Genomic DNA, 23,860 nt, shown 5'->3' with positions numbered 1-23,860 from the left:
AATCAAGTTAACTGCTGTGTTTGGTGTGCTAGCATAGCTTTTAGCGTTTTTGCATTTATATTTGTAAGGGGTATTGGTCTTTACTTTTCTTGTGGTATCTTAGTCTCACCTTGCTATCAGGGTAAGGTTGGCCTCAGAATGAGTTAGGAAGTTTCCCCCCTCTTCTACTTTTTGGGAAGAGTTTGAGAAGGATTTATAATTCTTCTTTAAGCATTTGGTAGAATTCACCAGTGAAGCCACCAAGTCCTGAGCTTTTCTTTGTTCTGAGGTTCTGGATAATAGATTCAATCTCTTTACTTTTTTTTATAGGTTTATTGAGAATTTCTATTTCCTCATGAGTGAGTTTTGTTAGTTTGTTTGTTTCCAGGAAATTGTCCATTTCATCTAACTTGTCTAAATTTTGGTGTGCAATTGTTCATAGCATTCACTTGCTATCTTTTTTTTTTTTTCAATCTCTGTAAGGCCGATAGTAACGTCCCCACTTTCATTTCTGATTTTAGTAATCTGACTCTTCTCTCCTTTCTTAGTATAGAATCAGTACTGCTTTTTCTTTTCTTATATTGTAAAGAGATAGCAGCTTCATAGGCCTCCATGTGCACCTTCCCATATAATGTCACTTGTGCTAATATGAAGATTCTGCCACCTACCAAGTATATTATTGCCAACTATATATTGAGAGCCTGGAGGGAAAAAAAGAACAACAACAAACTCCTGGATGATCCACAGAACCATTGGATTTCCTGTCAGATTAAAATGAGGCAGAACTATTATTATCTAGACTTCAGAAGCCCTTTTATAAGCAGAGAACTCATATTCAATATATTTTTTTCAAATGCAGGTATTCTCCTTACCACAGTGCACATTTACCTTGGTAAATAGACACAGGTTTTTGGGAAAGGGTTGGCTGGGTTTTTCTGACCTCCACCTTAATCAAAGGGCTCTGGGCCCATGGGCTGACTTAGACCTGGACACTTGCTGGGGAACTACAGTTTTCCACCACAGTTGCTAGCATCAGCTTTCTGCTTGCCGGCTCGCTCTCTCTCTCTCTCTCTCTCTCTCTCTCTTTTTTTCCCCTTAGGAGAATCAAGTAATACCCGAGTCAGCTGCGCATACATCCAGACCCTAGAACACTATTACCTACTATCTATGCTATCTATATTGCCACAGATTCTGGTCGGTCAAATGAGACTGACCCCACCCTGGCCTTGCTGCCCAGTATGGTAATGATGCCCACCTTGCTCCTGGTAGTTTTGTGCCACCATTGGGACCCTGTCTTTTGAGAATCCTGTCATCTCCCTTGATTGCCAGTTCCATGCCAGCGTCGCTTGCTTCCAGCAATGGCTTGCAGAAGAGAGTCAGTACTGATCTCTTCAAAGATGCCAGTGCCACCTCACCAGCACATTTCCTTGAGTAGTGATTTCTCTGCCCTCCAAAAAAACAGAGGCTGGAGGTAGGACGTCCGATCTCACATTATAAATCATACCTAAAAACCTACTCCCTTGGACCTTCTCGCCAATTCCTCAACTTTCTCTGCCTAGGAAGCTCCAGTATTTCCATGTCATTTACTGTAGACTGTTGTTGTCCACGCTGATATAATATGCAAATTGGGCTGCTGGGTTGGCCTCTTATTTAAGGACACCAAACCCCGAGTCACAGCTCTGTGCTCCCACGTTAATAAGTTCTCCCCATACTGACTTATATTCTGTTCCCTGTCTTGCAGGTCCAACGTTCTCAAAATCCATTGGCACGTATATTATCTCACTTCATGCAAGTACATATGAGCCAGGTCCTACAGTTTCTTCTGAAGGTGAGGCAATTCCCATCCAAACAAAACTGTGTTTTTTTCTTGTGCTGTGATCTTACCTAGTCTTACCTACCATTGTTATTAGTCCGATAGTACTGGAAGTTAGCAGAGATTAATGTTGAATAAGGCAAGCAACATCTGTTTAGGTAGCTGCCTTAGATGAGGTCTTTGCAGGGTCTCCAGGAACAAGGAAGCTTCTCCAGTAGCAAGAGTTAGGGGGCCGCTAATGCCCGGGTGAGGTTTCAGGGGACTCTGGGTATTCAGTGTTCTCATGCTCATCACCTTAGTGTGTCTCGGGGTTCCACTTTTTCTTTGTCAGATCCACACATAAATATGGAGACCTGTAAATTCTGTGCATGCCATCTCCGTGCAGCTCTGCCAACCAACAATTAGGGTGAGGGCCTGATGTTCCACCATCTGCCTTGTGACCGGAGGAGAGGAGGTCTCCTTAATCCAGTAGGTGAGGGTGGGTGACAGGTTGGGCTATCCCATCAGACACACACACCCATGATAGAGAACCAGTTTAGGGCCATCTTAGAGCCACCTTAACAACTGCTCAGGCTGGAAGGTATCTCAGAGTCTACACAGCCAGCCCCCCAAATCCAGCTGCACACCCCGAATGTGATCCTGGTTCAAGTGGAGGAGAAGAGATGTGTGTCCTAGGCATGTCTGCCCTCTTCAGTGAATGCCTCAGGCATAAATGACACCCCCAGGAGGGACCAGGTCCTCTCCCTTCACCCCAAACCAAGGGATACCCACAATCCCACAAGTATGGGAAAATTGGGCGTTCTGGTTTCACATGTAGGCCATCAATCCATGATGCCGATCAATATTTCTCACTAAGAATGTGAAGTAGTGCATCACAGTCATCTTAGAAATTAGATTGTCACCTGGGTCCCAAGATTGTCATCTTCTTTCTATGGCACCTGAAATTTATCCTCAGATCAGAGTCTTAAACCACATCTTACTTGCTCTACTGAGTCACCAATGCTATGGATGGATGGATGGATGGAAGGATGGATGGATGGATGGATGGATAAGGTAGTGAAGAAAATGTTAGAATGTAGAGCCAGATACAGCCATGTGAAAAGGCTGAAGTTGAGTGATATATTTGATTCAGAGAGATGCAATGTTTATGGAAGAACTAAAGTGTGATGTTCCAGTGTACAAGGTCCACATAGAGCATGGAGATGGTGTGTTTCCAAGTACTTTTCAGGACCATGAGGATGTCATGTGGATTAGCCCAGGCAGAATGCCTCAGGAGTCATTGGTGTCTCTCAGGCAGAGTCGAAAGAAGGTTCTGATGGGCCTGAAGCTTACACAGTTCGGAAGGCCCTCTTCTGGAATTATGAAAACAAGCATGAAAGTGAGTATTTATTTAGGATGAGAAGAAAATTCATAATGAACTTTAAAAGATGATGACTAAATCACTGAAATTCCAGAATAGTATGTGTGTGCGCACACACACACGCGCGCGCACACGTATGTATATGTATATGCATATATCATATATACATATTTAGAGACACCAGCTACGTAGTTGTACAATCTAAAGTATGATGAAGCAGAAGTTCAAGGTGAAAGATAACAATAGTTTTATTGTGAATCAAAACAGCTAACTCTTGCAAATTTTACACACACACACACACAAATCACACGGCCATATGAACACACAGCATGGGCCTGTGAGTGACAGTTGACACCCTCTAAGAATAAAAATGCACTCAGGTTCATGTTAAACCTTTAGTGTTTATTTTCACATCGAGTTTTAAAAGTATACTAGCTTTTCTGAATTCTTTTTTCCCTCAAAAAATCTTGTTTCAAGTTAGGATAACAATTCACGGGCTTCAGAATTTTAGTTAGATATGTTTCATTGTATTCTGACAACAGCCATATTTAGCCAAATGGAGGATTTTCTGTTGCCCATTTCTGAGTTCCGAGATCCTTGTCCGTCTGTTGCTCAAGCAGCCTGGAATGACTTACCAGCCTGCATTTATAACTGCTGGAACCTGTCAGGGCTAGTCAGTGAGTAAGTCAAAAGAGAAAGCTTGCTTGGTTTGAGACAAATGACTGTGTTTTCAGGGATACAGGTCCAGAACAAAGTGCATGCTTCCTTACAATTTGTGCCACTTTAGATGGGCTCCTAGCAGTGAGCTTGGGTTCCTAGGTCTAAAATAGCTAAACTATGCATATGATTACTCTAGTTGTCTTCCACATGGGGATAAACCACTATATGTAAAGCATCCAGTCAGTTAGGAACACAGCCAAGAGCCTGTCTGTTTTAGGAAACCATTTAGCCATTGAACAAGCTACTTCCCAAATCGAGTCTTAGGGAAGCGTAGAGTTAACAATCTTGCACAGGCTGACAAAATGTTTACTGCACGTTGAGATTTCGTTCATCCACATGTGGACTACATGCAGATGACCCATTAACTTTGGATTCCAGACTGCTTTTCCAGGAACCATTTGAAGGCAGTGGCAATACATAGAAAACATCTCTGCTGTTGGCTTCACCCCTCAGGGCTACTTTTCCAGACAAAGAAGCATGGCAGATCAAAGTCAGGAATTATCTTAAGAAGGAATCCAATCAATTATACTGAGGCAGCGCCAAAAGCATAAGAAATCCATGGGATGTTTCTGTAAGCGTCTATCTTAGATTTTAAAAAACGATTGTCGGTTCTTGTCTGACACCAGGGGTCTTTCATGTAATAAAAGAATGTGCGTCGTATATTAAAATATGAAGTACTGTCAAAAGCAACGTTATGAAAACATCTGGACAATTACACATCCAAGCAAGGAGAGGGAAGTACAGCTGCTTGCAGTGTTTTAACAAATCAGTTTGTGAAGCGCTTGGGAACCGGAAATGATGATGGCCATGCTACCCATAAGTGCTAGAGATGGATCCAAAATGAATCCAGCATGTTCCCAGGGTCTCAAATTTACAGAACACATTTACATGCCACAGAGAATGGAAGGATCACACGTTTCATACAGGCAGGGTAATGAGAGGTCTCCCTGTTAAAGTGTGGGCACAGGAGGAGTTATTTAGCTTTGCCCCTCGTTGCTGATCTCTTTCTCATTTCCTTTAGGATATTTTTATCAAATAGCTCTTTTTCCCGGTAATGCACAGGTGGCCCCTGTAGGTACTTTTGTTCTGCCTCCTTGTAACCTAACCCTTCAAGTGCAGCAATTGAACAAATGATTGCTTCTGGCAGAAGAACTTCCAGAACAAAACTCACTTTGTCATCCCTTGCCAGAGTCAGCATTTTCTTGTCTATCTGCTTGTAGATTTCTTGTAAATGTCTTACCACAACATCCAACTGGTCTTCATCCTCCAGGTATGTTTCAATGCAGATCACGTACCTGCTTGAATTCAGAAATGATGCCAGCCACCTGGACTGTTTCCTGCCTTTGACAATGTCCAGAAGATGGTGATCGGCTCCCTTTCTTTTCACGATGAAGTCCACTAGCTTCTGGTTGGCTCGGTCCCGAGCAGCCCTCATCCGGTCAGGGAGAATCTTCTTGCGGGGCCTCTTCCCGCCCAGGGAGGCCTCCTCCTCAGAATCTTCCAGGTCGGCATAATCCACCTTTGGGAAATCAATCTCCACATCCCCGTCTTGGATGGCTTTCCTAATTGGGTAACTGATGTCAGCAGCGTAATAGTCCAGGAAAGAGCCTGCAAAAGACCCGCGACTGAGCCCTTCTCTGTAGTGGGAAATCAGGGAGAAACACCAGTTCACACTTTGCTCGTACACTTTCCTGGCTCTCTTCATTAGTTTTTCTTTCTCTTTACAGTCCAGATGCTTTAATCTTCGAAGAGGAACTCGAATGCCACTCATTTCACAGTGCATGTTTGCCTCAATCAAAAGCACCCTTGCAGTCTGCTCTGTTTGGCTGACACTCTTTACCACTGCTGGCCAAAATGGGTGATTTTGAAATTTAAACCAGACCATCATTCCTCCTTCAATGGGACAAGGCTCCTGTGGAAAAGCCATGCTTGTTGGTTGTCCCATTTCCTTGCCGACATCCTTTTTAATAGCAGTGGTGGGGTTAACAGCCTTTGAGTTGACTGAAGACTGAAGTTCCTGCCGCCCTTTTTCAAACTCTGGTACCTGCAGCTTCCTTTTTCTATTTGCCAGACGGAGTGAATAACGCCGCCTCAGGTTAGGGGCGCTGGAGGATGCTGCCACACCTTCCAAGCCTGGCTTCCAGGGACCCTCTCCATGATCCTCAACATTCCTGGAGAAGGCAGAGCATTCAGAGGAGACAGCCAGGGTCTTTGGGTAGGTGTCATGTGCCTCTTCTTTTAGAGCCTTGGGTACAGTGAGGTTGAAACCTGGTGGCAGAGGTGGAAGGACGCTTCCATCTTTAGCACCTGTACCCTCCTTGACTGTGCAGTGCAAGGACCTAACTCCTGAGGTGTCCCTCTTTTCCTTGCCCTCTTTCTCATAACCATCTTCTGAAAGTGACGGGAAGTTTGGGTACATCCTGCAGCTTTGTGAGGACTCTGCTTGCATTCTCCTTGGAATAGGAGTGACGGTTCTGTGTGCCTGTGTTTGACCACCGTCTGGGGCGCCCTCACTCTGTGAACATGCCAGCAGCGATTTGAGGTTTTTGCTTCTCCTAAGACTCCTCAGTAAGTTCCCTTTGGGCTTTCGGTACTTTTTACGAGATCGCTTTTGTGGTCTCCTTTGGGATGGTGTAGTGGTCTTTGGTTCATCTGATGCTCTTGCTGGACCCGAACTTGGTCTCTCATTCAGAATCTCCAGGGCCACTGTAAGAGCGCTTCTGTAGGGCACTTCCTGTCCTGGTGGGACACTGGCCTTCGACTCGGCTGTCAGCAAGGAGGTAATGTATTCAATTTGAGACTCATTTAGGATCTTTATGTCTGTGCTTTTCACTTCAATTTTTTCATCTACTGAGAGTATTTCAACTTCTAGAGAAAGTGCCCCTTTCCTCTTATTTTTTGGTGAGATCCTAGATCTGGACAAAACCTTTGCTGGCCAAAAGTGGCCTTTCCAATTGCATAGGACATACTCAGCATCCATTATGATTTGAGTTTCCTCTCAAGAGGTAACTAATAGAGGTCGAGAGGTCTAGCCATCACATCCACCGGCACGGCAGGTCTTCCCTAAAACAATGTTCTTCACCACACCTTTTTGGCCTAGGACCACAAAGGGTTTACAGTTTGTGTGGCCCGTCCTTCTTCACCTGAATCTCCCAGGGTCGCTGGAACTTGTGTTTTGAATGGACTATGCTGGAGAATACTGGAATGTGGAAAAGGAAAAGAGGAAAAGTATTAGGAGAAAAAAATTCGTTTTGTGAAAGTGGAAGAACATTGGTCAATGAGAACTGATAAGAGATAAAACAAAGAAATATGAAGAGTGTGTATCAGGCAGGGGGTAAATACATGGCAAGTATCGGGGGAAAATACAAAAGATACCAGAGGAGTTTTATAACCCTCCAAATCCAACTTCTTGCCCTGCTTGTTACTACTGCGTATTAAAGAGAATCTGTATGGGGAGGTGGGTGTCATTTTCCAGATCTCATTTGTGTTATTGGACATTCTGTGCCCTTTGTGCTCCCTGGGGCTCATCCTGGGGGAATGCTTCAGTTTTTATTTTCTGGGGCTGCTAATGCCACCCTGTGCACCCAAGGAAGCCAGAGGCGATTTCCAGCCTACAGACACTGAATGTCAGCACAATGTTGTGCTAAGAGCATGAACTTAGAATCCAGAGGCTCGCGAAGGTCATCATGGTGGTTACTGGTACCATCCTTCATAAGGATTGCTGCAGGCATGGGCCATTGGGTGTGACCTGCACTTTTTCATTTCTCTATGGCAGTTTAAAAGGCTGTTCCCCGTGCCCCCAGCACAAATTTGTGTAAAGAAGTGGCCGTAGAGCGAGGAGCAAAATAAACCACACTCCAAATGTCAACATGAAACGACTGCAAATGAAATGTTTAGTAAAATAAGAACGTCTTACAGAACACCACGTAGATCTGGGGAGGCGAGTTTCTGTGAGCTGCATCTGTTGATTCACACACTCTAACTGCTTGTCCGGCAGACCCTTTACTCTGCTCTGTGCTTCTGAAGTGCACTGTCCTTCCAGGGATCAAACGACATCAAATGTAGATACCCAGGACCTACTACGTCCCTCTAATGTTAATCTAGAAAATCAGAAAAGCAGATGGGAAATTAAGCCAACAAAATGGGGATGGATTCATCATTTTCCCTTCCTCAATTCTGGAATGCAGGCCATTCTGAAACAGAAATGTTAGTTAAATCTCATTTATAATGTAGACATGTCTATCTGCCTCCTGCTTTTGCATTTCAAAAATATTTCCACATTAAGCTGGTTAGTTTAGGCTAGTCCTCCTATTTCAGAACCGTGGGAACTACTGCTTTCATAACAGTCCTTTTGTCTGTCTTGGATGCATTGATTTAATAGTAGCAGCTTGTGTGTGTGTGTGTGTGTGTGTGTGTGTGTGTGTGTGTAACAAAACTGGGGTCTATAATGTAACTGTGTTTTGGTGTTTCTCAAGTAACATTAAATGGGTTTGTGGAGAACATAAAATGGGTAAAGAGATATATACAGGAGGCAATACATCATAGATGCTTACTGTCAATATGATGGTATATGGGCTTGTCACACATTTCCCATGCGTCCATAGGAACATGCCTGCACATATTACCTAGGACTACATTTCTTCACTCAAGAGCATATTTGATCACCGTTACAGGTGAATGCTGATTTTTTGCATCATTTTTGTGAATCTCTTTACAATGTGGTTTCTCTGACATTTAAAAACTTTATTTAAATACATTTTAAACATTCAGATGTGTGTAATGCAGAAAACGCAATTGTTCTCTCAATCCCTCTCCCCACTCCCCAAAGAAATACCCTGTTAATGGGTTCTACTTTTCTGTATACACTGTTCAAATATGTGTTATAATTCGCTCACAGATTTTAGCTCATCCATTATCAGTTTCAAATGGGAAGTTTCATAATACAGAATATTATTTCCCTAATAAATGCATGTATGCACAACTTTGTTCACACATACTCATAGGTATAATATGGAATAATGTATGATGATTAACTATACGTACTTTGGGCATAGCCCGCACAAACTTTTTCTTTCCAGAGTGTATGATCATGCAGGTATTGTGTCCTTTGCTTTAGAGAACTCAGTGTGCTGGCGCTCAGAACACAGGTGTCATGTGAGGACACAGACAGGACAAAAGGGAGAAGGAAAAACAGGTGACTCAGCCAACTGCAGCCTCTCTGCAGCAGGACCTGCCAGCCCCTCATACAGAACAGGAGTGCCTGAGTCACCTCAACTCCAACCAGATAGCTACCCATCCCCAAGACACACACACACACACACACACACACACACACACACACACACACACACAGATATACACACACTCAGAGTGATGACGTTAGAGACCCAGGATGCCTGGTATTGATGCATATAATCCATGCTTTCTGCTCTACACACGCAAGCAGATGTTTCTGCTTCCAGTGCAGATGTTATTTTCAGCTCCTTTCAGTTCCTTATTTTGAAAACACACATGGAAAATCCAAAATGTTGTTTAAAGTTATAAAGTAGGAAAAATGTTAAGCATCAGTCATCTGATCACCTAGGAGGAATGCTAACTGCAAATACATGGGTCCATAGACTCCAGCATTTTTTATTCTGTTTATACGTATTTTCTGTAGGATATTAAAAAGGGTTTTAAAAACCATACCACCTATTTGAAAATTCTCTCCTATTCACATTTGTGTACATCTGTTCAACTATGAAACACTCTAATGGAGTAACTTTCAGCGGGCAACCAAAATATCAATGGCAGTTATTTTTCCGATTACCCAAAGCAATGCATCCTTGAGAGAGGCAATCAGAAGGGAAGGGTGTTAAATGAAAATATTAAATCCTACATGTCCCTCTCACCATATGCTTTGGCCCATTGTCCAAATAGCTTCCGTTAAGGGTTGGTACATAATATTGCAGATGATTTTCTTTTAATCTTTCGTACTAACAGGAGCACAGCTCTCTTCTTTCCCTCTAACGATGTATACAGGTGGGTGTATAGACAGACAGATGACAGATAGAGATAATGATATATAAATGTTGATCCTCTTTTGCACACCAGGAGGAATGTATTAAAAATAGAACCTTGAATGACACTAAAGTAACTTTTAAAGTAACCCCCAATCCTGAGAGGGCTTGGATATGAAAATATATCCAGAATTTTAGTTTACAGTTATATCAAACATGCCTGCCCAGTGAAAATAAATAGAATAAAACAGAAGGGGGGAGGGACGCCTGGGTGGCTCAGTCAGTTAAGCGTCTGCCTTCGGCTCAGGTCATGATCCCAGGGTCCTGGGATTGAGTCCTGCGTCTGGGCCCCTTGCTCAGTGGGGAGCCTGCTTCTCCCTCTCCCTCTGCCCCTCCCCCTGCTTGTGCGCTCTCTCTCTCTGACAAATAATAAAAATCTTAAAAAAAAAAAAAAAAACCAGAAGGGGAGTGGTATAAATAGCAACTCCACAATCTATAACTTCACAATCAGTTCCAGACCCATCAAGAAATAGAACCCTCAGATGGACCAGCTTCAACTTTTAAGTCCTGGTATAACTTTTGTTCTATTCCATTTGCTCTTTGGTTAAGAAATGAAAGAACTTGACGGAAATGAATATTTATTTCTCCAATCAATGGCCATGAGTTTTGGAAGAATTATTTTGGAAGCTTTATTCTTTAACTCTTTTCCCCAGTGAGAGCTGTAATCACTTCCAAAGACAGAAGAAAACAATCTTCTGAAGGTGTTGTCTCCAAATAAGGGCACTTTCCTTGATATGACTCCTGTACACCCCCACTCCCCGGAGGCAGGAGTTCTCTCATCTTTACCCCAACACCCCCTCATTCCTTCCCTACAATTACTGCTTATTTTTTGGAGGTTTTTGGGGGTTTGTTTGTTTGTTTGTTTGAGAGGCAGAAGGGAGGGAGGGGCATAGGGAGAGGGAGAGAGAGAATCTTAAGCAGGCTCCACGCCTGGTGTGGAGCCCGACGCAGGGCTCAATCTCACAACTCTGATATCACAACGTGAGCCAAAATCAAGAGTGGGACGCTCAACCGGCTGAGCCACTCAGGCACCCCTTGGAACTTCTTCTTCTTCTTCTTCTTCTTCTTCTTTTTAAGATTTTATTTATTTCTTAGAGAGAGAGAGAGAATGCACAAGTAGGGGGGAAGGGGAAGAGGCAGAGGGAGAAGCAGGCTCCCCACTGAGCAGAGAGCCCGACGAGGGGCTTGATCCCAGGACTCTGGGATCATGGCTGAGCCGAAAACAGACGCTTCACTGACTGAGCCACCCAGGCACCGCTCCCCTCCCCCCTTTGGAGCTTCTTTTAAGCTGTAGGTTTTGTGACTTTAAACTGTCCCCAAAACATGTATTTCCATAAATGGACAAGTTGACAGTTCCCCCCTTTTTATTATAAAGGCACATTTTACATAATTTCAGTTATAAAGGGAAATACATTCTTGTGTATTTTTGCACCTTTCCAGTGCCAGATGAGTTCAGCATGGACTTTCACATGTAAAAGTTTTTAAGCTTTCATTGGGTTTGAGTTCCATTTGTAGGATAACCGAATGGGAATTGATATCATCAAACCTTTCCCTTACGTTGTTCACTAGTTTCATAAATTCATAGAGGTCATGCCTACTTGGAAATGTGGGCTATTTTTGTACAAACATTTAAACGGCAGATATTACAAACTGAAAAATCATGAACTGCCCTCAGTTTTTTCAAAGAAGTGAAAAAATTAGGCTTGCTTCTCACCTACAAGTGATCAACTACAACACTAAATACACATACACCTTCAAATTGCCAAGCTCTGACTCCCAATTTTTCCTTAACAAAGAAGGAACCACAGCAGCTACTCTTGCAGGCACACACCATCAAGAGCTATCTACTCAGAGAAGTAGAAGCATGAGTGCTTGAGCAAAGAACTATACAAAGGTCAAGGTTTCCCTCAAGGCCTTATTTTCAGACTAGAGTGACTTCTCTCCCGTGCCTTTAGCAAACTTAGGTGGTTTGTCCCACCAAGTAGGCCAACTTTCTTCCAAAGATGCTCTGTTACCCCTCCAGTCCCTATTACCTGCCACAGGGAGACCTCCACTACCGTCTATAACACTAATGAAATCATGCACGGCATTAGGGTTGAAAAAGTCAAGGACAGCCTCCTCTTTCCTGCAGGTGAGACCTCCATAGTTACTAATACCCAGGCGAGTGGACGAGGTGTGTATTTTAGAATGTACTGATTTCCCTGTGCTGTGCACAAGGAGAAAAAGGAGCCCTCGTTCACAAGATAAGTCATTGCATCGTAGCATGTCACAACAACATTGGATGTAAGCCAGATGCTTGCTACCCATGGGTAAAGATTAACAAACCTATAATCTAAGCCAACAAGGGCACGTTATGTCTCCAACACAAAGACTGATGCAGACCTTCATGTACTGACTCAGGAAAAAAAATTCAAACAAAAAAGTCTAACTAGAGACCAATTAAGCACAAATAATATGCTTTACTTTGTAAAGCACACATTCACATGGAGAACAACGGTATATACTTCGTCTTAGGATACAAAAGACGTGTAAATGCAAGAGAAAAGTCTAGAATGGTACACAGAAATGTCATGGCATTGTTCCACTGAAAAGAGAAGAAGAAAAAGGATGGAAGTGTGTGGTGAATGAGGGTAGACATCATCATTTTTCAAATGTTTTAAAATATTACAGGGAGGACACATTTATGTGTAAATAGTCACCAAAACCTTACTTTACAACGATTCTAAGGAGATATGAAATGAAATACTGGATGTAAGTGAATAAAAAAGGAGGCAAGCAAAACGGTACCACACCATTGCATAGAAAGCAATGAGAATAGAGTTGAAACGTCTTTGAGGTATATTTTACATGGATCAAAGGAAATACTCATTATTAAAATGCATATATTTAACCACATAAGAGATATTGTATTGCAGTCCAAGAAGAGAGAAGGGCTGCTGAATGTATGAAGAAACAATAGCCAACAACATTCCAAAATAAAGAAAAATATCAGGTGGTATATCGATGTGCCAAACTGCAAGCATAATACATTTCCTCCCTTCCCACTCCCTACACACACACACACACACACACACACACACACACACACACACACTTACAAACAGGTCTAGGCTCATCATAGTAAAACTTCTAGAAACCAAAGGGAAAAGAACGGCCTTAAAAGCAAAGAGCGAAAAACAAACATGACTAACAGGCAATACTCTCTTATTATTTTAATCAGAGAGAACTTGACAGAATTATCTGGAGACCAAAAAAGAAAAGAAAAGAAAAAAAAAAAAGAACAGTGAGACAAGAGTGCCATGATAGGAAGTGTAGGCACTTGCAATTCTGGAGAAACCAAGGGACGACATGGTGGTTCTGAGAAGCCATGTCCTCTGAGGAGGAGACCTCAGAGCTCGGGCTCAGACTTTGTCTTTTAGAGATGTTTCTTAGTTCGTGCGTGTGTCACCTACTCGGAGTGAGCACAATATTATCCCTTAGGTTACACAGAGTAACATTAGATCTTCCAATCCTACCCATTTGCTGACTTCAAATTTTCTCTCTCACATCGTACACAGAATAACTTTACTATAAGTAGGTGTAAATGAGTAAACTTACATCTTTAAGGGTTCATGGGACAATCATTAAGCAGAGGTACACGATGAGAAATATTTGGGGATCTCTGCTTTCAAGAACTCAGGTAACAATGCCCTCGTGCAATGGTGTCACCTTAGGACAGCAAAATGGGGCTGGGGTGTGACAGGTTATTCAATCACCTTAGCCCCCCACAAGAGGAGCTGCCATCCTCTCTTATAAAACAGGAGGCATTAGAGCTCTTAATGTCCAACTAGAGACCACACACCAGCAATACACACACACACACACACACACACACACACACAATGACTCACATTGATAGCAGACACCGACTAGTCTCGATGATTCTACAGTTACTCCATCTCTCCAGTCTGTAAATATCCTTGTTAAATGTTTCTGCCTCCAGGAAAGAATGGCTTACCCCAGTTGTCATGGAAACCAGAATGTCATCAAAATGTTCTCCCTGATGTTAGCTTTCTATGGAAACCAGGAAGTACTAATACATCCTCAGATGCAGAGCATTGATCTCACTCTCAGTCAATTACACCCTGACCAATCCAATCAATGAATGAATGGATGGATGGATGGATGAGTGAGTGAATGAATGAATGAAATATTGGAGACAGTACCCGATGTTCTCAGAAAAGGCATTGAGGGCAGGGGGGTTTTTGCAAAATGGATTATGGAGGAAATAAAGTAGAAAGATAACAGCTTCTGTTTTCCCTTCACACGCAGGCGTGCGTGTGCACGCGCGCACACACACACACACCACTTAGGATCCAGGTCCTGTTAAGGACCACCTTTCAACCTGCTGGGCCACATGAGGACAGGTGTGTTTGTGTAGGTGGGATCCAAGGACTCTCGGTCAATTTAAAATGACCCAAGAGGTGAAACTGTGTGAGGCTATAGGACATGGATGTCAGTGGAAGGCAAACTAGAAACTCAGGTTGCGGCAGGACCAAATGACCCTGAGTTTACACTTGGACAAATATGTATTGACAGGGTTTTCAGGACACCAGTGGTTCCTGAGAAGAGAGACAACTCCCCAAAATGTCTTCGATCTAGGACAATAGGGAGATAGAGATGAACCTCTCACATTTGGGATCCGTGCTCAGCATGTACTGCTGCAACCACACTGACAATGAATACTATGCTCAGCGATAGGGCTCCTATCATCAGGGCACACAGCACACACTTCCTCTCTCACAGTCATTTACATTAGGGGACAGAGCTGCCCTGTGATGCGGCTCTTCCTCCTGTTAATGAGCTCCAGGCAATTCTTCTGTGGCCAGTCCTGGGCAGTGATGTGCTGGAAACAGGTCTTTGGCGGGGGGGAGAGTGCAGTTCCAATTTCCAGGGTTTTCCTATTTCCCATGACATAAATACTCCCATTATGGCCGACTGCAGGCCACTGACATGATGTCACTGAAGGCTGATTTGGCAAGTGATGCCCCAGATCAGCCCTCATGAGGTGATGGTTCCAGACAGACCCAGCACAGCCCTGGACCCCAGATTCTGGAGCAAGACAAAGCCCTCCCACTCTATATGCAATCCAAGAGAGAAGGGCAGGCTGGACTTCCATATAACTGTGTGCCAACTGAATGAAGGCCTTCACCAGGTTCTTAGTGTAGAGGAGAGGGAGAGAGATATCAAGACCCCCCACGTAGCCTATGTAGGCTTTGGAGAGGGAAAATAGTGGGGTACATCCATGGTCGATCTTTTCAAATCTGAGATGCTTTCTGAAAGACTGGTGCAGGTCTGAGTCTCAGCTCTGCCTCTCCTCAGCTGTGTGACTTTCACGTTGCGCCCTAACATCTCTGTTCCCTAAGTCTCCATTTTTTTCAAATCAGCTAATAGTGTATCTGCTCTCAAAGGGTTGATTAAACTTCATGAAGGAACAGTAGGCTTCGGCAGTGCCCAGTGGTCATTCTGGGAGACCTGGGGGGTGGTCCCTGAGAACCCTCTGGAGGACCAGCAAGGTCTTCTTCTCCCTACTCGGTATCAGTGAATCTGGATTGCTTGGTTGCCTTTCCCTTGAAACAACAGATTGTAAGAGATGAAGTGAAGAAGCAGGTGAGAAAATCCAGGTCTTTCCTATTCAGGTAGGTGTTAAATAGATTTGCAAAACTGTAAAACAATGCCATACTTTTAACACTTTTGTTTGTTTTCCAAAATGTAGTAATTTTTTTCATAAAGCATATTTACATGTAAGCATTAACGGGCTTAATATTATTTTTAAATGAATACATTAAAATGGGAGTGGTTACGTTTTGTTTTGTTTTCAAGATACTTCAACATTTTATTACAGTGGTCTAAGGAGCATTATCTTTAATTAAAATATTTTTATTGAATTGAAATTCACATAACATTTTAAAGTATACCATCCAGTGGCATTAAGTGAATTTGCAATGTTGCAAAACCGCCACCTCTATCTTCTTAACAAAACATTTTCATAAGTTCTAAGGGAAATCTTATACCCATCTTATACCCAGTCACTCCTCACTCCCACCTGCCCCCAACCCCTGGCAACCACAAATCTACTTTCTGTCTTTATGGCTTGGCTTATTCTGAATATTTCATATGAACAGAATCACACAATACGTAACCTTTTGTGTGTGGCTTATTATACATAGAATAATGATTTTAAAGTTCATCTACATGGCAACATTCCCTTTTATGTCTGCATAATATTCTGTTTATTCCACCTTATGTTTATCCCCCATTCCTCTGTTGATAAAAAATTGGGTGGCTCCCACTTTTGGCTGTTTTGAATAGTGCTACTATGAACATACACGTTCATGCGTTTTTTGAATGCCTGTTTCAATTTGGGGGGTGGGGTGGGGATATCTCTACTGCACCATATGCTAATTATATGTTTAAGCTTTTGAGGAACCACCAAACTGTTTTTATTTCTTTTTATTTCTTTTAAAGACTTTATTTATTTATTTGACAGAGAGAGAGAGAGCACGAGCACAAGCGGGGGGAGATGCAGAGAGAGAGAGAGAGAGAGACAGGGACAGGGAGAAGCAGGCTCCCCGCCGAGTAGGGAGCCCACCACGGGGCTGGATCCCAGGACCCCAAGATCATGACCTGAGCCAAAGGCAGATGCTTAACCAACTGCGCCACCTGGGCACCCCTCACCACACTGTTTTTAACAGCGTCTGTACCATTTTAAATTCCCACCAGCAGTGTATAAGGCTTCCAACTTCCCCACATTCTCAACAGCAATTTGTTATTTTCCCCCTAATGTTAGACACCCTAATGGGTGTTAACAGCTATTGTTAGGTTTTGATTTGCAATTCCTGATGACTAATAATGTTGAGCATATTATCATGTGACTGATGGCCATTTGTATATCTTCCTTGCAGAAATATGTATTCAGATCCCTTTCCCATTTTTATTGTTTGCTTTGTCATTTGGTCAGAGTTGTAAGGGTTCTTTATATAATCTGGTTACTAGACTCTCCCCAGACATTTGATTTGCCAATGTTTTCTCCCATCTTGTAGGATATCTTTTCTCTCTCTCTCTCAGTAGTGTCTTCTAATGCAAAAAGATTTTCATTTTGATCAAGACCAACTTACCTATTTTTTTCTTTTGTTGCTTTTGGTCTAATATTTAAGAAACCCAAGGTCACGAAGGTTTACTACTGCGTTTTATTCTATGAGTTTTATAATTTCAGCTCTTATATTTAGGCTTTCTGTGTATGGTGTGACTACAGTGCCCAACTTCATTCATTTGTATGTGGATATACCGTCGTTCCAGAGGCACTTGTTGAAGAGACTATCCTTACCCCTCCTCCCATCCCACTGGACGGTCATCATCAGTTATCCCTCACCCAATACATTGGTGTGCTTACAAGAGCCAATGGAAATGCTGAGCAGTATAAGGAAGGGAATTAGAAGTAAAACATAAGTCACTGGCTTAGCATTAACCTGTTAACTTGAAGTAGTCTGTGTGAAAGCGGGATTGGCCTGAATGAAATATTGAAGCCTTGCCTCCAAATCTTAGATGAAAGAAGTAAAATGTGTGATTAAAAACGGGGGGGGGGACCCAGAGCTCGTAGCAAATTAAGGGACGTACAAAAAAGTGAAATGTTAAAAGGAAAGATATGGGGGGGGAAGAGGAAGGGAGAAGGACGGAAGCAGATTGTATCCCCCAATTTCAAACTGTGTAGTTTGCCTCAGTGGTGGCATGAAGTATGAATTTCATTTCCTCTGTAAATTTTATCTTTTGTAAAAATTATTCTACCATGAATACTTATTGCTAAGTATAGAAATTAGAAGAAAGACTTAACAGTAGAACTTAAGTTAACTAAGAGTGCTCTGTATTAAATTGTTTTGGAAAGTGCAATGTTCTTTATCAGCTAACCTCTGGAAGGATAACTTGAAAATTCATGAAATCCTCCTGGCACCACTGTAAGAAATCAAAACGTGTTGTAATGATCTATAGATAGGAGTCATCCAGTACCTGTGTTTTTGTGTAGTCGGATGACAATTGAGATGCATCAATTTGATTTCCCCTTAAAAGTTTAATACAGACAAATTCAAGTTTGGTGTTAGAAAAGTCAAAAGATGTTATAACTCAATCTTGGTTATTCATGGAGCAGATACTCCACTAATGTCCTTTTTCCTATTTCTTTCCTGTTTTTCAGATTTTTAATAGTTTTCTAACATCCATGGACTGCATTTGCAAAACAAAGACAGTGGTGTTAGGAAGCCACCAGATGGAGATGTTGAGCTGCCATTGTTAATGACAGTCAGGTCCTCCTTGACAAATACAGTGGTTCCAACTTCAGTGGGGCTGAGAGCAGCCTGGAGAATTTATTTAAAATGCAGATTCCCAGTGCCCACCCACCTAACTGATTGGGCAGGCCTTGGAGTGATCCAAGGAATCTGGACTTTAACACTCTTCTTTCTGTGATTCTGATACAGGTGATCCCATGCACCACACTTTGAGAAACTCTGATGTAAATGGTCATTGAAACCATGGACAAATATGGGGACATTTAGGGAAAGGGTATAAATTGAGAAAAGAACCAAGTAAAACCAAGTCCTGAGGAACGCCATCATGGGAGGGCTCATTTGAAAAAATGGAGCTCTGGGATGCCTGGGTGACTCAGTCGGTTAAGCGTCTGCCTTTGGCTCAGGTCATGATCCCAGGGCCCTGGGATCGAGTCCCACGTCGGGCTCCTTGCTCAGCAGGGAGCCTGTTTCTCCCTCTGCCTACCGCTCCCCCTGCTTGTGCTCTCTCTCTCTCTCTCTCTCTCTCTCGACAACTAAATAAAATCTTTTTTAAAAAGAAAAGAAAGGAAAAGAAAAGAAGGAGCTAGCAATGGTAGTAAGAAGTTGCCAGAATGAAAGGGGATAACAGGAGAGTATGCAGTTATGGAGGCCAAAGGAGAACAGAGAGAATGGAAGGGGAAAAAAAGAAGAGAGGGGTCAACCAGACTGCACAGAGTTTTTTTTGCTTTTATTCAAACTTCTGTTGTCTTCTCTGACTTTTTTTGCAGAAATACTGCCTTAAAGAATAAGAATGCCCTTCTGACATTTGACATACCCTGAATAATTCATATACTTGAAATATACATTTCCCGTTCCAAATCCACGTTTGTTAATGAAACGTTATATTTAATCCTGATGATGAAAATATTCGTTTTTTTCTGCTTTGAAATATATAGCAGGCACTAGTTTGCATTCAAAGTTTGATATTCAGGAAATTGTGTACCAGTGACTAAAAAAACGACCATAATAATGGCAATATAATAATTATTATAACATAATCGCAATTATATAGAATTAATTATGAACATTGATATCATTATACTGTTATTAATATTTGAGTGCTTGCTTTATATTATTGAGTGCCCATAAGGGTTTTTATGCATTATTTCACTTAATTTCATCCAAAATATTATGAGACAAATACTATCGTTATGCCTTTAAGATAGTAAGAAAGTCAGCGAGGCTTAGGGAAGTCGAGAGATTAGCTCAGTGTCTCACAGTCCATAAGTGGGACGGCCTCGTTTAATTTCATGCTGGACTTTCAGTTCGTGCTTTGAGCATTTTTGTGAGTTTCCCTTTAAGAAAACCCAATGTAGTCAAGTTTTACATTAATTTTAGAAAGGCACAGGTTACAGGGACTTCCAGCTCGCCACCTAAATCCTTGCGCTCCTCTTCTTCCTGGGCCCCCATCTAGGCCTCATTTCCCAGCTTTCCTTGCTGTTAGATGTGACTGTGTGACTGAGATCTAGGCAATGGGATGTCAGCGGAAATGATGTGTGCCACTGCCAGGCCTAACTCGTAAAAACCTCGTACCAGGTGCACCCCTCTACTCTTTTCCCCTTCTAGCAAACTGCAAAGGAGGCCACCTCCGGGGCAAACATGGAAGCCACATGTTGGACGTGGCAGACTTTCTGACAGGCTGGGTCTCTGTAGAAGTGCATGGATAATGCCCACCAGGAGGACATATTCACTTTCCCGAAAATGTTACAGGAGAAATAAATGAAGTAGTTTTGAGTCATTATACGTGTTTGGGTTTAAGTGTTACGGTAATAGTCTACCACACCCGACACAAGTTGGGTAAAAACAAATTTTAGGTACGTACTGCTCTATCATTATGATTTGCATTTTACTGCATTTTGAATAGTGGCTCAAACAAATAAATCCCTTTATTCCGGGTAACACACAGGTAGGACTGCATAATTCAGGGCTGGTACTACAGCTCAAGGAGCCAGGATCTTCCTTCTTCTTGTCCCTCTATCCTTAACTGTGGCTTTTGTCTCCAAGGACACAGGCCTTGTATCTGTATTGCTGGCAAGACAAAGGGGAAAGATCAAAGGGGGAAACCAGCTGCGTCTTTCCAGTTCATGAAGCTTTCCTAGGAATGCCACCAGTGTCATCTGGGGCAAGTATCATGGCCAGCCCAGGAGCTGGACTGGGCTGTGTGCACACCTCTAATATGCAACAGGGTCAAGGTTCTGTTAGTAAAGATGAAAGGGTGAAGGAGGGAATGCTTAGGTAGATACAGGGCCCGCCACAGCACCTATGTTACATTATCTTTATCCAAATCCCTTGTGGGAGCTTTTTACAAATTCAGATTCCCGTCCTCGTGCCAGCCATAAAGAATCAGAATGTCCCTGAAAATTTGGAACCTGAAAGTAGTTGTTGAACCAACTGATCTTTGCTCTACTGAGGATAGCCCCTTTTTCTTGTCATCTGGTCTGGTCTGTACGAACTCTGCAATGGGTTTGTCATTTCATAATGTTTAGGTGCACTCCAAAATGTCAAAGATAATACCTTCCTCGATTAACTTGTTTTGAAATTTACATCGAAAACAACAACTCTGTAAAGGTTTTCCATGTCTACGGTGACACTCTTCAAATCATTTTCTGTATTACTGGAAGAGACAAACACTGCTAGAGATCATCATTTACGGCTGAAGATGTGGTTTATTCCCAGAGCAGCAAAGTGACACAAAACAGTGACAGGCGAGGGCCAGGGGAGAGCAATGGGTCAAAATACCAAAGGTCTGGTCCTAGCTCTACTGTGCAGCTCTGCAAACTTGGGTAATCATTTGTACTCTTTGAACCTCGTGCTCTTAAATTACAAACTGGCCTTACACTAATTCATCTTCCAGAGGGCTATTAAGATAATTAAATGAGTCATGGGTATGTATACTTTCAAAGGGCAGTAAAGCTCACAGATACGTTGTTTTTATTTATGGGCGAACAGTGACCAGTAAGAACTGTAAGTTCCAAATCTGGCTGGTAGAATTATACAGGTTTCCCGCATGGTCAATTTTAAATGACGCAAAATAGTATAGTCTCATTAGCACACAGATGACTGGATTATAGTGCAGTGAGAGGAGAGAGGCGGCACAAGTCATAGTGGCAGGCAAAAGAAGGAGGGTCAACCAAGACTTGACAGAGAAGTTGGTTGAGTGTGTTCAAAGGCCCAGTGGCAGGAAAGAGCAATGGTGTGCTTGAGGAAACTGCAAGAGGCTCAGGATGGAGAAGATAAAAGGGGAGTCAAAGGAGGCAAGATGCTAAGGGTCCTCATATGTAGGGTAGACCCTCTTGTGGAGGCTCTGAGGAAATTACTGAAGGATCCTAGGCATCATAGTGTAAGCTAATATCCAAGGATTCAGAGTTAGACAGATCTGACTTAGAATCTTCGTTCTACCACAAGCTGTGGTTTTGGCACAGGATAAACAAAATGACTGGTGGATCAGGATAGAGAAGCAGAATCAGGGACATAGAGAAAGTTGGCATATGACAGACGTGGCACAGCTGATAGCGGGGAAAGCACATGTCATTCAATAAATGAGGATGGCACAATTATTTTTTCATGGGAGGAAAGAAGCAATTAGATCACTATCTGACAGCAAGCACAAAAGTCAATTTAAGTGACCAAAGAATAAAAAATGCAAAGTAACACCTTAAAACAATTTTAAGAAGATATAGGAGAAAAATTTATGACCTTAGCGTTCAGACAATTTCATTTTAAAAGGCCCAGGAGGCAAGAAAAAAATGGATAAATTTGACAACATCAAAATTTAAAACGTTTGTGCATCAAAGGACATTATCAACAGAGCACCCAGGCAATCCGTGGAGTGGTTAAAAATAATTGCAAATAATCTATCTGATAAGAGACTAAAATCCTGAACACACAAAAAGGTCCTACGACTCACCCACAATGAAAAAAAAAACTGATTAAAAAATGGGCAAAGGACTTGAATAGACATTTCTGCAAAGAAATATACAAATGGCCAATAGGCACGTGAAAAGATGCTCGACATGAGTACTCACTAGCGAAATGCAAATCAAAACCACAAGGAGACAGCACTTTACACTCATTAGGATGCCTGTTATCAAACAAACAAAATACAAAAACAAAACAAAAACAAAAAACCCCGGAATAACAAGTGTTGGCGTGGAAGTGGAGAAATAGGAACCATTGTGCCCTGCTGGTGGGATTGTAAACAGGTCATTAACTCCTCTAAACTCTCGGACTCCGTCAAACGCTGCAAAACTCAATTGCACGTATGCCAGACATCAGAATATTCCTAGCGTCACCGCTTTTAAGGGCTCTGAAGTGGAAAGTACCCACATGTCCATGGACAAGGAAACGGATGAATGAATTGAGGAGTGGAATGCTACAACAGGGAAAATGAAAGCAGTACGGCTCCGCGGAATAGTATAGGTGATACTGTTAGGACACAATGTTGGGCGAAAAAGGAAGCGGCGGAACACGAGGCAGAACGCGATACAATTTATTGTACTACCCAGGCAACACACCAGGAGGCCAGGACAGTCAAGGATACATACACGGGTCTCTAAAACAAAACAAAAACCAACCAACCAACCAACCAGCCAGCCAGCCAACCAACCAACCAGCCAGCCAGCCAACCAACCAACCAACCAACCAACCAGCCAACCAACCAACCGAAAAACAAACCCTAGAAGACGGAGGGGGGTGGTTTACACGGGACACGCGGGAGGATGGCTATTCCTCTGCGAGTGGAAGCAGTGGGTGGGAAGGGCCCTGGGAGGAGACTGGCCAGGAATTGTTAAAGTGTCCCACGTCAGGAAGGCGGAGGCTTGAGCACCTACCTGTTCCACACTCCCGGATCCTTTTGTCCTTTCCCAGGAAGACGGCCTGTGAAACGTCCCTGAACGGTAGAGCTGCAACGGCCCGGCCCGGGCCTCAGTCCTGGATCCTCGATCCTCGATCTTCGATTCTCAATCCTCGATCCTCGATCCTCGACCCTCGACCCTCGATCCTCGACCCTCGACCCTCGGCACCAGCGCCTGGGCGGCAGTTGGTCCAGGGGGCGTGTCTCGGCCGAGGTCCCGCCTCCCGCATGCGCGCTGTGCCGGCCAATCAGGGACGCTCCCGCCCAGGCGAGGCTGTCTCGCTCCTCTCCATCCCTTGGCCCTCAGAGGAGCATCGCGGAGGGCGTGGTGTGGAGGTCGCTGTGCGGATGGAGGGATGGAGGGAGGGACAGAGAGGCAGAGGATGGGGTGGGGCATAGGGACCCTCAGGGAGGCCCAGGCGGGTAGGGAGCCGGACCGATGGCCATGGGGGGGGGCGTGGTTCTCCTCAGACGTGAGGGGATCAGGGTGTGGGACAGCGGCGGCTGGGCTGACCTCTGAGGTGATGTCCCCACAGGGTCCTCTGGGGCTCTGACAGGACATGACGAGGGCCCTGAGGGCAGGGCTGGCAGGGCCGGCAGGGCGGGGAGCGGGTCTGACGGTCCCCACTTCCTGGGAAGGTCGCACCTGGTGAGGAGGGGCCGTCTGCGTCTGTCCCTCCTGCCCGGCCGCCCGGCCGCACAGTTTGGTCCCCCGAGGTC

At 43.4% G+C, this 23,860-nt stretch overlaps 2 protein-coding genes across 2 annotated transcripts in view; one reads left to right on the top strand and one right to left on the bottom strand.

The window, feature by feature from the left end:
- Positions 1 to 1,888, top strand: part of PNMA3 (PNMA family member 3) — a 69,865-nt gene extending 67,977 nt beyond the window's left edge. Inside the window, exon 2 of the transcript XR_008960159.1 lies at positions 1,721 to 1,888. The gene's annotated coding sequence lies outside the window, so the exon portion shown is untranslated. The remainder of the gene's footprint in view (positions 1 to 1,720) is intronic.
- Positions 1,889 to 4,845: 2,957 nt separating this feature from the next.
- Positions 4,846 to 6,291, bottom strand: LOC125281273 (PWWP domain-containing DNA repair factor 4). Its single transcript, XM_048213819.1, has one exon. It carries the CDS (start codon positions 6,289 to 6,291, stop codon positions 4,846 to 4,848), a length of 1,446 nt encoding a protein of 481 aa, XP_048069776.1.
- Positions 6,292 to 23,860: the final 17,569 nt, after the last annotated feature.

This window comes from Ursus arctos, chromosome X, assembly GCF_023065955.2.
Source record: "Ursus arctos isolate Adak ecotype North America chromosome X, UrsArc2.0, whole genome shotgun sequence".
Lineage (NCBI taxonomy): Eukaryota > Metazoa > Chordata > Mammalia > Carnivora > Ursidae > Ursus > Ursus arctos.
This window is presented reverse-complemented; position numbering and strand designations above follow the sequence as displayed.

What these genes read in the sequence shown, in the direction of transcription:
- LOC125281273 (XM_048213819.1), bottom strand. Translation starts at nt 6,291, where the DNA reads ATGTACCCAAACTTCCCGTCACTTTCAGAAGATGGTTATGAGAAAGAG.